The 15,630-nt window shown below is 58.3% G+C and overlaps 1 protein-coding gene and 2 long non-coding RNA genes across 3 annotated transcripts in view; 1 reads left to right on the top strand and 2 right to left on the bottom strand.

Moving 5' to 3' along the window:
* The window catches only part of LETM1 (leucine zipper and EF-hand containing transmembrane protein 1), a gene marked incomplete at its 5' end in the record, with an annotated part of 30,959 nt that overhangs the window by 539 nt on the left and 14,790 nt on the right, over positions 1-15,630 (bottom strand). The window contains 9 exon segments of the mRNA XM_082463143.1: positions 721-859; positions 1,907-2,097; positions 2,927-3,061; positions 6,046-6,180; positions 6,635-6,787; positions 7,105-7,236; positions 8,594-8,713; positions 14,455-14,658; positions 15,304-15,441. Of these exon segments, the coding sequence (XP_082319269.1) occupies positions 721-859; positions 1,907-2,097; positions 2,927-3,061; positions 6,046-6,180; positions 6,635-6,787; positions 7,105-7,236; positions 8,594-8,713; positions 14,455-14,658; positions 15,304-15,441 (1,347 nt within the window).
* Positions 2,104-10,452, top strand: LOC309661446. The gene is made up of 2 exons (XR_014264049.1): positions 2,104-2,387; positions 10,317-10,452. It is a non-coding gene; the product is annotated as an uncharacterized lncRNA (long non-coding RNA).
* On the bottom strand, positions 11,117-13,241 carry LOC309661445. Its single transcript, XR_014264048.1, has 2 exons — positions 12,683-13,241; positions 11,117-12,367 (listed from the first exon to the last, which is right to left on the bottom strand). It is a non-coding gene; the product is annotated as an uncharacterized lncRNA (long non-coding RNA).

Raw genomic sequence — 15,630 nt, 5'->3', positions numbered from 1 at the left:
ATGAGCCGCCAGGGAGCGGGGCTCGGAGAGCAGGAGGCCCACGGTCTGCAGGCCCAGGCGAGGGCACCAGCTGTGCCTCCCTCGGGTCCCAGGGCTGCAGGAAGGTGGGCCGGACGACACAGAGAGGCTGCCGGGCCGGGCCCTGCTCGGGCAGAGCGCTGTGAGCGCCAAGGAGGGGCCCCAGACAACGGGCCCTGCCCAGCCACTGCTGCCGCTAGGGTGACGGCGCTCAGCCCACGAGCGGGGAAGGCCGTGCTCCCGACCAAAGTGACGTCCGCTGACATTCTGGGTAGACGTTTGAGTGGAAAGTCCCCGACGGGCTGGAGACCCTGGAGCCACGAGAGCCACCGGCGAAGGTGTGCTCTCCACAGCAACGCCAGAGCCCACAGCCGTCCTTGTGAAGGCGGAGCCCCGTGCAGGTCTCCTGGGCTGCCCAAGCTCCCGGCACCCTCTCAGGCCTCAGGCGGCCCCCAGGGGTCCCGAGGCCCAGCCCCGAGGACCGCACGCGTCCCCTCCGGGCTGCCACGGCCCAGCCACCCCAACACCGTGCTCTGCAGACGAGGCCAGGCATCCAGGCAAGAGCAGGTGGCCTGCTCCGGACGGACGGCCTCACTGCCCTGCCTCCACTCTGTGTTTGCGGCAAGGGCGAGACCACCCCCAGGGGCCTCTCGGGTGGACGCACAGGTGGAAGAGGCTCCCAGCAAGAGCCCCGCGACCCACCTTGACAAGGTCGTCGATGTTGACCTTGCCATCCTTATTTTCGTCCAGGGCCGAGGCCAAGCTGACGAGCTTGCTTTCGGGAATGTGCTTGATTTGCTTCATGGCACTGATGAGCTCAGCGACGCTGATGACGGTCTCCCTGGGGGACACAGCCCGCATGCGGCACAGCTGGCGCCCCCTCCAGCCTCACTGGGGCCCCGTGGGTCAGACCTGCCCCAGACAGCCCCTCCCTCCAGAGCTCCTTCGCCCCGTCCTCTGGGAACACCCAGCTGACTTGGACACAGAAACAGAAACCACCGCCCCGTCCAGGGTCTCCTGTGCGTGCGCAGCCGCCCAGCAAGCCCGGCCTCTCCAGTGGGGATGAGGCCACTGGGTCCCTTAGGCCTGCCTGCGCCCTGGTCAGGGTGGGAGGGGCTGAGTACGGCCACACTGCCCTCCGACCAGTGAGGGCAGGTGGGCCCACACAGCACAGCAGGTCAATCCAAGAGGGGACACTGGCCTCGCCCAGGGGGAAGGGCCGCCAACCTGAGGACAGCAGGGCCCTGCAGCCAGCCCGCCCGCCTGCCCCCTGGAGACGTGGGCGCTCGCGGTGTGGTGCCTGGCCCACGGGAGTGCCGAGCGTCAGCTGCTACCGCCTGGGGGGGTTTCATTCGCCCCGCAGCCACTCACACGACGCTGGCCCCCGCCGGCCACTGTCCCAGTGCAGAGCCGGCCCCCCGCGGAGGGGGTCATTATTGAGTTGCCTGCGTGTAGGGGTTCAGGAAGAGAGAGGAGGCTGGAGGGAGGGGAGAAGGGACAGGGAGAGGCTGGCGGTTCCTAAGGGAGCTGTGATCCGAAGGACACTCTGGAAGGACCGGTGACGACAGCCTGGAGAGAGCTGGGGGCAGGGGGGTGGATACAGGGAGAGCAGGCAGCCGCAGCCGAGGTCCTCCAGACGTGGGCTGACAGCGCAGCACCGTGTGTGCGTGCGCTTATGTGTGTGAGCATGCGCGCGTGCAGGGAAGACCCAACTTGGGGCCGCTTCAGTGACAGTGTCGTGGAGAAGTGGGGACACCCTGGTTCTGGCTACAGCCGCTAGGTCAGAGGGGAGGGGCGGTTGGTCACCAAAGCTGAGAAACACGCTCTGGTCAGAAAGGCCCTGGGCCTCCCGGACCCCAGGCCCCCGGCGGCCACGTCGCCCACTCACCCCGCAGGCGAGCCCTCGGCGGCCGGGCCTAGCCTGCCAGCCTTCTGGTCGGCCTCCAGCTGCGTGAGCAGGCTGTCGATCTGCCCGATCATCTGCTGTACCCGCTTCGTCAGCCTCTTGCTGGCTTTAGACTCTTCCACGTAGATTTCTTTGCCAGTCTTTGAAAGTTCCTTCTTGATCTCCTGCAGGTCCTAATAAAATTATTTGCTTGTAAAAAGACTGCCTTAAAACTAAAAAAGAAACCTTCAGTTCACCTTGCAGAAGTAACTGGATTAACCCAGACGCCATCACCAAGGTGGGAAGGTCTAGGCTGTGCGGGAGCAGTCCCATTAACCCGAGCCACAAAGCAGCAGGCTTACTGCCGTCTACCATGCAAACTGGTTCTTATCTTTGCAAACTCAAGCACTGTTTTTGTAGCAAAGGAAGTGAACTCTGTCCTGAACCCCTACTTTCTTCCTGACAGTGAGAGAATCCAGGAATGGCGAGTGCCTTCTTAAATTCCAACTTGTGGTTTTCCCTATGAGCAAGCGTTACAGGGAAGAACGGGAGGTGAGGTGGGGACTAGAGAACCCACACAAGAGGGCTGCCACGACCAAGTTCAGAAAATAGCAGATTATTTTTACCAATCTTAGAATAAATAAATAAATAAATAAATAACTAGTATGTAAGAAAGAAGTCTCTTTTGGGGAATCATGAACAAAAATAAGATTTCATATACCAAGTGACCAGACTGTTCATCTGATACCTTCATAGGTTTAGAAACTAAAAAGATATATGCGTGTCATCGACAAGGGCGAATGGCCAGCATTCCAGGGGAAAGTGACCCAGTGGGATGACTGGAAAAGCTACTGAATAAGATTTACTTAAATTCAGTTTTCTCCCCAAAGACCATCTGGCCAGCTTATCCCTTATCTGATGGAGGCATCACTGAATACTCGGGGGCCCGATGCAGCCTGGGTTTACTCTTGTCTGTAGCCGCAGCCCTGCCCCACCATCCCCGCCGCCCCCGCCCCGCCGCACCTCGCTGTAGTCCTGGACGTCCTCCTTCAGCAGCTCCAGCTCCTCCTTCTCCTTCGTCAGGGATTTCTTCTGCCCCTTCAGTTTCGAGCAGGCGTCACTGAGTATGTCAATTTCCTCCTGAGTTATTTCCTCTTCCTGGCAAGAAAATAAACAAGCAAACCGAAACCCTACATGAAGGGGAGTAACTGGCTTTCCCCCGAAGGCTTGGCCACTTTTCTATCCGTGTCCTGTGTCCGCACTGTGCTTGCCAGTCTCGGGCTCTGGGCGAGGCGACAGGCACGTGCAGTCACCATCTTCGCTCTCCGAGGGGCCTCCTGCACCCGAGCGCACCTGTGCAAATGTGTCCGGCGGATGTGCATACCCACGGAGCCACCACCACCCGACAGAGAAGTATCGTCACCCTGAAGGTTTCCTCGTGCCCACGTCCCCACCCCCACTGGCCTGCCTTCTGTCACGACAGCCCCGTTTGCTTGAATTCTGACAAACGGTGTCAAACGGCTCGAGCTCCGTCACCCTGAGATTCACCCACGTGACGGTGTGTTCCTTCTGACCGCCGTGTACGATTCCATCCGCAGATACACCAAACCTGCTTCTCCATCGTTGTGGCTATTCTAGGTCCTCTGAATTTCCATATATGTTTTAGAGTAAGTTTGTCAATGTCAACAACAAAGCCTGCTGGGATTTTGATGGTCTTGAATCCACAGATCGGCTGGGGAGAATTAACATCCTACCAACACCGAGTCTTCACATCCACGAGTGCAGTGAAGCTCTCCATTTATTTACTGCTTTAATCTACCTCAGCAACATTTTACAGCATCCTGTACAAGTCTTCATATCTACTTTCAAATCTATCCCTAAGTAGTTCACTTTCTGGATACTATTGTGTGATACGCTTCTTAGAATTTCAACTTGACTGTTCACTACTAGTACAAAGAAGTACAACGACCTTTTAGGTGCTCATGTCATCCGTGAATAAAGAGTTTCACTTCTGTGTGATTTTACTTGTTCTTTTCTAACCATCCTGGCCAGACCCTCAGTCCGATGCTGAACCGGTGGTGACAGCAGACGCCCGTGCCACCGTTAGGGATCCTGTGACCACAGGTGCCACTCTGGCTGCTTTACGTGGGGTTGAGAAGGTTCACTCCCACTGGTTTGCTGAGAGACCTTTTTAATTGAGAAGAGATGCTGGATTCCGCCAAGCACTTTTTGTGCATCTACTGAAATGATCATACATGGTTTTTCTCTTGAGGCTGTTAATGTGTTCCTTACATTGACTAATTTTTTTGTATTCCTTGGACAAACCCCATGAGGTCACAGTGTATTATCCTGTCTACAGAACAGCTGCATTTCACTTACTGGAAACTTGTGGAGAATTTCACACCTGTGTTCAGGACAGATACTACTGGTCTGTAGCTGTCTCCTAGCCATCTGGTTTTGGCATCAGGGGATGCTCATCTCAGAATATCCCCTTCTCCTCAACTTTCTGCCAAGAGTTTGTGTAGCACGGGAAGGATTTATTCTTTACATGTTTGGACTCATCAGCAACTTCACCCCTGAAGCCATGTGGGTCTGGGGCTTTCCCTGTGGAGAGGTTCTTCAGCTACAAACTCAATTTCCTAGAGCTATTCAGGTCTCTGTCCGAGTGGATGGTCAATACCCATAAGACCCAGGCTTGCGCTACAAATAGGAAACGGTGGTGCCCCCACTCTCTGTGGCATCTTTCCAACAAACCAAGGTTCTTCAGTGTAAGTTTTTAAAGGTTTGTGCTCCTTGCTAAGAAATCCTTGGCGGTCCTTAGTTCATAAGCTCTCCGGAGAGTTTAACTGTCCTTTCACATCTAAGTCTTTAATTCACTGGAAATGGGACGCATCCGTTTCCATGGAGACAACCAACCATCCTGGCCCTACTGCTGACGAGTGATCCCTTCTCCCAGACCACGCTCCATGGGCCCAACCAGGCCCCGCCTCTGTTCAGCTTCCCGGCCTCAGCCCCAAACCGCCTTCAAAATGACCCTGGTACCTTGGTTCCTGACCCTTCCCAGGGTCACCCTTCAAGCCTAGGTCAGCCCGGGCTCCCGGGACCCTCCTCCTCCCAGCCTCCTATCAGTGACAGAGTGTGTGGGTCTTTGTCTGTCTCCTGGGCCATCACCAGGTGAACAGAGGCTTATCCCAGGCTATGCCAGCCCCCGTCCACCACACCACACCAGCCCTGCAGCCCACAGCTCCCTTCACCAAGACCCCCGGTGTTGATGCTTTATGCTTTCTCTTCTCATACGAACAGCCTGGCTCCGCCCCGAGACCTGACCTCCCCGCCCTGCACCCTCTTCAGGGTGCCCTCCTACGCACAGGACTGGAGGAGGCTCCTCCCTGAGGCCCTGCAGTGGGGCCCTTCCCTCCACCTCCAATGACCCCACGGGGCCCATCAGGGGTCAGTCCCCAGGCCGCATCCACCCGGCCCTCAGGACACGTGACGAAGCCCACCCCTCCACCCAGGTATCAACACACTCGACTTGACACGCACCCCCCACCACGGCCTCGTCCCCCCTCCGACCTCTGAATGCGGTGGTCCCCTGCCCGCCCCACCCCGTGACCTCGCTGGGAGTCCCCAGACATCAAGATGCCGTCCTGCTTTCTGTCTCCTACTCCAGCTGCCCGACGCTGCCGCTGCCCGTCTAGCAAACACATCCTCCACCCAACACGCCTTCAGAAGCTGCTCTGCCCATCATGCTCCGTGTGCCAGGGGCCACCTGGCGGTTCCCCCGGCAGAAGGCGTCTCGCGAGGAACATGGGCTACGACCACGACGGCGAGGCTGCCAGACGCGAGCACTCCCAGCGCGCACAGCACGTCGGGCTCCCTGCGCCGGCAGCTGGGCAGGGCACAGCAAGGGGGGCTTCCCCGCTGGGTGCCCTGCCACGCAGAGCACAGGGGCCGGAGCCAGGGCAGGGCCGCCTCCCCCTCCCCGGCCTCGCTCTCCTCGCCCCACGACCATCCACCGCCACCCTGAGAAGCCAGGCTGCGGCCTTCCGGCCCCGCTTCCTCGGGAGCCCCCGCCCTGCAGGCGGGCCCGCTGGCCCTCCGGCGCGGCTCCAACACCGCTCCCTCCAGGCGGGCGCCGTTACCTTCAAGCCTTCCAGGACGGGCGCGCTGTCCGTCAGGGCCTCGGACGGCAGGGTCACATCAGGCTCTTCCGGCTGCGGCTCGGCCACCAGCCTCCCGGGGGCACCTTCTGCCACCACTTCAGGCTCCACTTCCTTCTGAAACGCAAGGCCGCTGCCGGCTCAGCACCACGCGTCAGACCGCGGCCTTCCCGGGAATCCACACCGGCAGACGTGCCGCTGGCCAGAGGGCCGCCAAGTGAGGGGCAAGGTCCACAGAGCCCGGCCGGCTGGCAGCGGGGTCTGCCTCCGCCAGGTTCCGCCGCAGGACCCTCCACGCGGGCGCAGCGCGTGATGAGCGCAGTCACGCAGCTCCTGCATCCACGCCCCAGCGTCTACAGGGCCGCCGGAGGCCTCGGTGAAGTCGCCACAGCCTCAAACCTCAGCTTCAGGGCCTCAGGGCCGGGCTGGCCGCTTGCACTGACTGGCGCCCGAGCCGCAAGAATGAAGAGTGCGTCCGCCTCGCTGTGCCCCCACCCCACCCACGGGCCCCGCCCCGCCCCACCCACCCGCGGGCCCCGCCCCCGCCCCGCCCCGCCCCCGGCCCGCTCACCGCCGCCGCCGCCGCCTGGGACCGTCTCTGCAGCTCCTTCTCGCGATGCTCCTGCCGGATGGCCGCCTCCTCCTGCAGCGTGGCCTCCAGCTTCGCCTTGTTGTCCACCTGCTCGCCCTCCACCTCGGCCACCTTCACCTGGGCCTCCTTCGCCTTCAGGGAGGGGACGCCCGTGAGCGCGCTTGGAAGCGGAGCAGGCGCGCCCCCGCCAGAGCGGCCCACGCGGCGCCCGGCCCGGGTCTCGGGGCGTCGTGGCCATCACGGCTTGCTCTCCGAGGAGCAGGAGCCCCGGCTGCTGGGAAACGCCCTGAGGACCCCAAGGGCCACCTTCTGCACGCACCGCAGGGCCCTCAGCGTGCAGAGGACAGACGAGAAAGAAAAGAGGGGGTGAGCGGCGGGTCCAGGGGCTCCCCCAGAAGGGAGAGGGCCCCCGGCAGAGTGAGCAGCAGAGGGGACCTCGCAACACGCACCACAATCTCCGGGAGGGTCTGCAGGGTGGACGTGAGCTGGTCGGCGGGCGACAGGGTGTCAGGAAGGTACATGGCCCGGGACAGGACGAGCAGCGACGTCGGGACCTCCTGGTGCAGGTGCAGCTCCAGCCACTGCAAGTGGGAGGCGGAGACCCGGACTCACCCGTCGGCCCCGTCCCACCCACATCTCCTGCGACCTGGGCAAGGGCTTCCGGTTTGCGTAGGGGAGGGGAGGGGGAGGAGGAGGAGACTGGTGGCAACCACCACAGCGGCACCTGAGTGGGCGGACCCCTACGTCCCCCAAGCGAGTTCTCCCGAGAGACACCGCAAGCTCCGAAAGGCCTATTTACTGCTGTGCTAATGCCCGCGCCCACCTCGGTCAAGTGAGAAGGAGACACCCCCGCAGCGAGGCCGCAGGGCTTGGAAAACACTGAGCGAGACGGCCAGGTTCTGTTCCCAAAGTTCTTCACTTAACAATGACACAGAAACTCCAAAGGTGGCACTGGTGAATTCGTTTGGCGTTTGAGGTTTGCACAACTACCGTGAGCTGGGCGCTGTTTGAGGCTATTTTAGTGACACAAAGACAATGTTCAAACTGACAAAAAGGACCCCGACGATGCTGGGAGACAAAGTAGACACAGGACAAAAGATGGGACGAGAAGAACTCCCAGAACGGGGAGAAAATGCCGAGCACGGGTTAAACGATGAGAGAAGGAAGACACCTGAGTCCTTGGAAACCAAAATACCCCGATTCCTGACATCCCTTGGCACAGCGCCCCGCACTCGAGTGCCCCAGGTGTGCTCCAGCCCAGGCGGACCCAGGGCGCCCCTCACAGAGGAGGGTCTGCGAGGGGACCCTTTCGGAGACAAGGTCAGTGAAGACAGGGACAAGAACGTACTGCCCACTAAGCACCGTCTGTGTCAGCAGGGGGGCAGCGGGTGTCAACAGATCTTTGTCTACACTGGGAAGACAACCCGAGGGGGGTGCCCAGTTGGCGCCCTGCTCCTTCCGATATGAAGGCTGAGTTGCTGTGACTGTTGCCTACCCATCATCGCATCCGCTCAGACCCATGCCGGCGGGGCAGGCCTGTGGCCCTGCAGAGCCGGCCCCTGGCTTCTGCCCGAGGGCCCCTCTGAGCGGCCGGAGAAGGCAGGGTCACTCAAACCCAGGCTGCCAAGAGCAGGGGCTTCGGAGGTCGGCCTGGCCTGGGTCCTACTTCCCCAAACACCCCTGGCCTCAGTTGAGAGCCGTACTGGAACTTCAAAGGAAGCTGACCTCGTCCTCCTGTGTCCACAGAAGACCGGGCGGAGGGAACAGCAAGCACACCAACAGCAACCAAGAGCCGGGAGGGAGATCGGAGCGGCGCCCAGGAGCGGCGGGCAGCCCCCGCGTGCGGAGCGCACAGGCCCCGGCCCAGGTGGGAGCTGAGCCGGAGCAGCCTCCCACCTCCTGCTGGGACGCAAGGGCCCCCCACCACGCCGCACGCACCTGCTTCAGCTGGTCCCGCAGACGGTCTTCCGTGACGCCCAGGGCCCGCATGCCTCGCGCCCGACACGCCGCCTGTAGCTCCTTGACGTTGAGGCTGTCCACCCCCTCCTCAGCGATCAGCTGTCAAAGGAAGCCAGCCAATTACCTCCTGAAGGGTCACTACGGGTCTGTGCTGTCTGCATTCACACGCTTGGGAACTAAGTGTCTGATTAGAAACCACCTTCCTGGGCTTCCCTGGTGGCGCAGTGGTTGAGAGTCCACCTGCCAACGAAGGGGATATGGCTTCAAGCCCTGGTCCAGGAAGATGCCACATGCCACGGAGCAGCTGGGCCCATGCGCCACAGCTGCTGGGCCTGCGCTCTGGAGCCCGAGAGCGACAACAGCTGAGCCTGCGTGCTACAGCTGCTGAGGCCTGCACGCCCAGAGCCCGTGCTCTGCAAACCCCCGCTCGCTGCAACTAGAGAGGGCCCGCGCGCAGCAATGAAGACCCAATGCAGCCAAAAATAAATAAATAAATACATTTATAAAAGAAAGAAACCACCTTCCTGTTATGCTTTGCCAAACACAAGATAAACCCCCACTACCAAGGCCCCGGCTCCAGGTTTGCAGTGATCAGACCGTCTGAGAGGGTGGGACCCTAGGGTCAACAGCCAGGACCCACCCCGAGATGCGAAGACACCCACTCAGGGCCTGCTCTCTGCCCAGGGAGCTGCCCTGCTGCCCGAACCCCATGCTTCTCCCGTCCTGCACCGTGCAGGGACGAGGGGAGAGGAGAGGAGGAACAAAGGGCAACAGTGCCACCTGCTCCCCCCATTTAAACCCCCCAGTGACCCTGTGAGGAGGACACGACCGCTACCGCATCAACCCTGAGACAACCGTAGATGGACGTGCAGTCCTACGGTTCCTCCCCGTGGTAACACCTTACAACGTACAGTATCAAACCACCGCCGGGACGCAGTGCCGAGCCAGTCCAGGCAGAAAACATCTCTGTCCCCACGAGGACCTCACAACGCCCTTTCACAGACACTCCCACCCCCTCCTGACCCCTGGGAACCAACCACCAGTCTGCTCTTCATCCCTGTGATTCTGTCATTTGAAGAGCGTTACAGGAATGGGACTGCACAGCACATAACCTTTTGGGACTCCTTGAGGACCCACGCAGTGGTGTGTAGGAATGATCCACTCCTTTTATCAGTGAGTACACCGCGTGGTACGAACGTCCTGGTTTTACCGTTCACCCCGTGAAGGACATCTGGGTTGTTTGTTTCCCTTCCCCATCTTCCCGTGGGGCACGTGGATCCCATCTGCACTTGTCTCCTGCGCTTCTGAGCACATCTCTGCGTCCATTTTCAGGGGCTGCTCTGGTATCACATGACGCACCTACCTCATCATGGAGGGGACGTGGTGGCCTCCCCCCTTTATCCTCCCCCACTTGTTGAGCTCGTCCTAATGTCACCTACTGACACAGAGCCACATCACACAGTGCCCCATTTTTGCCTCCACCATCACACTTTACTTAGAAGACACACGAGCAGAAGCAAAGCCCGGTGCTTGTCGTGTTCTTTCTTCCTGACGCCCCAAGGTTCCTCTAGGGCAGCTCTGCTGGTGACAAATTGTCATAGTTTTCCCTCACCTGAGAATGCCTTGATTTCTCCCTCGTTTTTATCTTTAATTTTTATTTTCGCTGAATCTAGGATTGAATTGACAGTTCTTTTTTTTTCAGCACACAAAAAATACTTTCCAGTTCCTTCTGGCCTCCATGGTTTCTGATGAGAAATGCACCGTCATTTGAATTGTTTTTCTTGCAGGTAAGATGCCATTCTCTCATTGCTTTCAAAATTATTTCTTCTTCATTTTTTTTTTAAATAAATTTATTTATTTTTATTTTTGGCTGCGTTGGGCCTTCGTTGCTGCGCGCGGGTTTTCTCTAGTTGCTGCGAGCGGGGGCTGCTCTTCGTTGCGGTGCGTGGGCTTCTCACTGCAGTGGCCTCTCTTGTTGCAGAACACGGGCTCTAGGCGCGAGGGCTTCAGTAGTCATGGTGCACGGGCTTAGTTGCTCAGCGCCACGTGGGATCTTCCTGGACCAGGGACCGAACTTGTGTCCCCTGCACTGGCAGGCAGATTCTTAACCACTGCGCCACCAGAGAAGTCCCTCAAAATTATTTCTTTGTCCTTCACGTTTGTTCATTTGACTATGTGTCTTCGTGTGGATTTGTGTTCATCCCGTCTGAGGTTCACTCAGTTTCTTAAATCTGTAGATGTATGTCTTTTACTGAATCTGGGAAGTGGCCAACGGTCAGAATGACCCATTTTCTCGGTCCTCTCAGCACTAGCACCCACTGATTGTCTTTTTGCATTCACTTTGGGGTCCTCCTGGTTCTCAGCGTGAGGAGTGATTTTCAACTGAAGCTGGACATTTTGGGTATTATGTGATGAGATTCTGGAGCTCACTTCAATCTTCTATCCTAACTGGCTTCCTCTTGACAGTGCTCTGGCACGGGGGTGTACTACCCAACGTTTACAGGTTGTGTAATTGACAATCTGGCATCTATTTTTTTTTTTTTAATAGAACTATTTATGTTGATACTGATATTCCTTTTTTTTTAATAAAGGATTTGTTTATTTATTTATTTTTTTAATTTTTGGCTGTGTTCGGTCTTCGTTTCTGTGCGAGGGCTTTCTATAGTTGCGGCAAGCGGGGGCCACTCCTCATTGTGGTGCGCGGGCCTCTCTTGTTGTGGAGCACAGGCTCCAGATGCGCAGGCTCAGTAGTTGTGGCTCACGGGCCGAGCTGCTCCGCAGCATGTGGGACCTTCCCAGACCAGGGCTCGAACCCGTGTTCCCTGCGTTGGCAGGCAGATTCTCAACCGCTGCGCCACCAGGGAAGCCCAACAATCTGGCATCTATTGATCCAAACTAACCGACAAAGTTGTTTACATCTCCCCTGCAGCCTGGCTTTCCTGGGCGTGCGAAAATCATATCTCAAATCCTCCAACCACAAGCCCTGACTTCTGCTTCACGTCCTGCCCAATCAAAACCGTCGCCAGCTGACCACTCCCGCCGCACCAGTGATGAAGGCCGAGTCTCGATTCCTCCCTCCCCTCACCTCCTGGTCCCCGTTTCTGGGGAACTGTGAGCACAAGTTCCTTCCAATGGCCCTGAGCTCTCTGTGACATCACTCAGTCATGGCAAATCACATCCCGGGTACGTTTTGGAACAGGTGAGATCTGGCCTCCACTGAGGCCAGGGGCAGAGGTACTTCTGAGTCGGCTGGGAGGGGTGGGTGGAGTCTGGGCTCCCCGCTAGGCTCCGCACGCCTCCCTGGCTGGGAGGGGCAGGAGAACCTCTTACCGGCCCCTCCTGACACCACTCCAGCAGGGAAGTATGGAGAGCGTCTTGGGACTGTCAGGTGCGGGTGGAGGCCAGGCCCCCTGCTGGTCTCTACTGACACCACAGGGGGCGGGGGGCCGGGGATGAAAGAGCCAGCTCCTTGAGGCCTTCCCCGATACCATCCCAGCTGCTACAGCCTGAGGGTGGCGGTCCCAGCCCCGCTGCCACTGTGTGTGTGTGGGTCCGGGGGGGGGGGGGTCGGGGTGGGGAGACACTGTTTCCTGTGGTGTCTGGCTGGAGCAGAGCAGTCACTCTCTGAAGTCTTCTGTCCTGCTAGGTGGCCCCGTTCCTTTCCTTTGACCACAGGATGGGATTCTAAAGTCTGTGCTCGTTGGCGATTCTGGCTTCTTCAGCCCCATGGCTGGATCTATGAGGCACAAAGACCTCCTGTGTCGGGCTTCCCTGGTGGCGCAGTGGTTGAGAATCTGCCTGCCAATGCAGGGGACACGGGTTCGAGCCCTGGTCTGGGAAGATCCCACATGCCACGGAGCAACTAGGCCCGTGAGCCACAAGTACTGAGCCTGCGCGTTTGGAGCCTGTGCTCCGCAACAAGAGAGGCCGCGACGGTGAGAGGCCCGCGCACGGCGATGAAGAGCGGCCCCCACTCGCCACAACCAGAGAAAGCCCACGCACAGAAACGAAGACCCAACACAGCCAAAAATAAATAAATAAAGCGTAAAAATTAAAAAAAAAAAAGACCTCCTGTGTCATTCCTGGGGTCCCAGGGGCTTCTCCCCACTTTTCAGAATCTTCTTATGTATGTTTTTTACCATTTAACGTCCAGGGGAAAGTATGCCCCCTCCACCTTCTCAACAGCAGAGGTCTGGCCACCGCCCCACCTCATAGGAATCTGAAGCACTGAGGTGAGGTGACTTGTTCAAGGTCACAAAGCTAGTGAGTGGCCAGGACACAACCCAGGCCTCCTGCCTTCATGCTGCCTCTCCTGAGGAGGGGCGGCCGCAAGGCAGATTCTCCAGCAGAGCAGAGAGACAGCTTCTCTTCATCCTTACAAAATGCAGTGATGATCTGCTTCTGGAGAACAAGAGAGACAGTTTTACCTGCAGACGGAAATCTCGGAGGATGGGTTTAAGAGTGATCAGACCAAGAAGAAGAGAGGATAAGTAAACCAAACATACAAAAGGATGTAAAATACGGGAAGAGCATATGTGATGCAGGGGCCGTGAGCAGTCTAAGGGGAACATAAACCACGTCGGGGGTGGGTGGGGGGTGGTATTTAATACAATGATGGAAGCGTCACAACCAGACACGCCTAGGGACGTTACTGTAGAGCTGCTAAAATCCAAACAAGATGCAACAAAATCCAAACATCTCAGATGCTGCCGGAGAAAGATGGACACCTTCAAAGGAACCGTAATAGGCCTGCCAGCTGACATGCACTCAATGGCATCTTTAAATGTAGAAAAAAGAACTGCAAGCCTGGAGTCCTATACCCAGCAATACCCTGCAGAATGGAAGGTTAATACAGACAAATCCATACAAACAGGAACCGAGGCGACTCCTCAAGTGGAGGAAACGGCCTGGGTGGAAATGCAGGAAGGAAGGAAGGGGGTCAGGAGGGTAAATACGTGGTGCACACACATCAACTCAGGAGCAAAAGCGCATGCAACGCAGAGGCGGGGGAGGGCGAGTGCAGCTGGGACGTGGCGCGTGGCAGGAAAAGCACTCAGTCCCAGTAGACTCCTGTGTGTCGAGGAAGCTCACTGTAAACTCTAGAGAAACTGCTAAAACAATACATAAGGAACAAGCTAATGGAGAGGGGATGGAAGAGTAAACATGTGATTAATCCGAAAGAAGGCAAGAAAGGAGATTAAGTGGAACATAAAACACATAGGACAAACAGGAAAAGAGTACGGACTAAATACTCCAACTATAAGACAGAGGGTCGTCAGAGCAGGTTAAAACAGTAACAAACACAAGGCAGAGAGGATTCAGGAAGCCTGTAAGTAACAAGAGGGAAGGTCAGCCCAGAGGCAAGCTGGTTCAGCTATCACAAGACCAGACGCCACAGCCTTCAAGGCAAGAAGTGTCACTAAGGAGAACGAGGGACGCTTTGTGACTTCTTCAGACACACACACTCGGGGTGCACACTGCACAGGGGCAGGCAGGCGGCACAGCTCCGGAGCAATCTGGTCACGGGCCAGGACTTGCTTCTGGCCTCCTGCCCTTTTTACTCAGGAGCCCCAATTCTAGGTCACTATTTTTATAGGTCCTATCGAAGATCTGGGGCAAAATTCACGTTAATAGGTATTTATTAGAGGGTTCTTTAGGGTAGCAGATTAGCTGAAGTGACGGTTAATAAACTAGGACACGTTCGTATAATGAAACATTAGGCCGTCTTTAGAATCCACCTTTTCAGCGACTACGTCCCACCACGGGAAGGTGTGCTGTCACGGCGGCTGGAGACTGTGTGATCCCAGCACTCACCCCAGGAGCGGGCTGTGGGCGCTCACCTTGTCGTCGGCCTTGATGGAGCGCAGCCGCATGGTGAGCTGGAAGCGCAGGAAGTTGTTGGTGCCCATGGACTGCAGCTCCAGCAGCTTGCACAGCGCCACCAGCTGCAGGCGCGTGAGGTTGTCCAGGGTCAGCTCGTCCTCAAACAGTTTGGAAAACCGCATGATTTCCTCGTTGCTGGGTCTCTCACCCGTCTCTCGGATCTGCGGGAGCCATCGTAAGGGTCACCACGGGTGGGCTGTGTCCCCCGCACCCCCATGGCCTCGGGCCACACGCCTCAAGTCAGGAAACAAAGCAGAAGGGGCCACCCACACCCTCCCTCAGCTCCGCTCACATCTCCTACCGGGAGTGGCCCCTGCGACCCAAAGCCCTGGGCGCTGCCTGGCTGGGCTCCTGCGAGCGAGGCGTCCGCGCAGTGCACGGCATCCGGTCCCTGGACCTTGTCTGCTGCGCCAGCGGAGCCGAGGCGGCTGGCCGGGAGGAGGCCGGGGCCTCTCCGCGCTGGGCTGGCGGGCGGCCTTGCCTTCCTCCCGCACCGTGGACGTGGCTATGGGGCAGTCTCCCCCTCCTTCCCAGCCCAGCCCCCTGCTGGTCACACCTGGGGTCTCTACCTCCCCCAGGGCTGCTGCAAAGTCTGGAGACCCAGGCCAGGGCTTGTGAACGTCAGTTCACGTTCTCGGGACAGCAGGCTTGACCTCCAGGAGCCCCGCCCCCATCGTGCACAGTAAAAAGGAGGGAAGAAAGGAGACAAGGCACGCTCCCCAGATAAGGCGGGCAGCCCCGAGGCGCTAACCAGCACTGGGGACCCACGGGGCAAGGCCTCAAGGGGCGATGCATCATCACAGCACCTTCTGGAAAAACACGGAGAAGTCTTTGGTGGCATTCCCCTTGGCTGCCTTGTTCTTCAAGGCCATCTCCTCGATGGTGTCCTGAAGAAACTTGGCCAGCTCCAACTTGACCCGCAGCTGCTTCTTCAGCCTCTCCTCCTGCGAAGTCAGAGAGGGCACTGCACTCCTGGGTTCCCGCCCCGCGCGGCTTCCTGGACGGCGCCGGTCCGGCAGCTGCTTCGAGCCCCAGCACGGAGTGCAAGTACACCCAGCCCAGCGCCGCCAGGTGCCTCCTGAACAGCACTTCCTCCACCCACGAGCTCTGCGTTTGGAAACTTTCTATTTCAC

Source organism: Balaenoptera physalus, assembly GCF_965194825.1.
Source record: "Balaenoptera physalus genome assembly, chromosome: 5".
In the NCBI taxonomy this organism is placed as follows: Eukaryota; Metazoa; Chordata; class Mammalia; order Artiodactyla; family Balaenopteridae; genus Balaenoptera; species Balaenoptera physalus.
The sequence above is the reverse complement of the archived record's forward strand: the minus strand, read 5'-3'. Positions and strand labels throughout refer to the sequence as shown.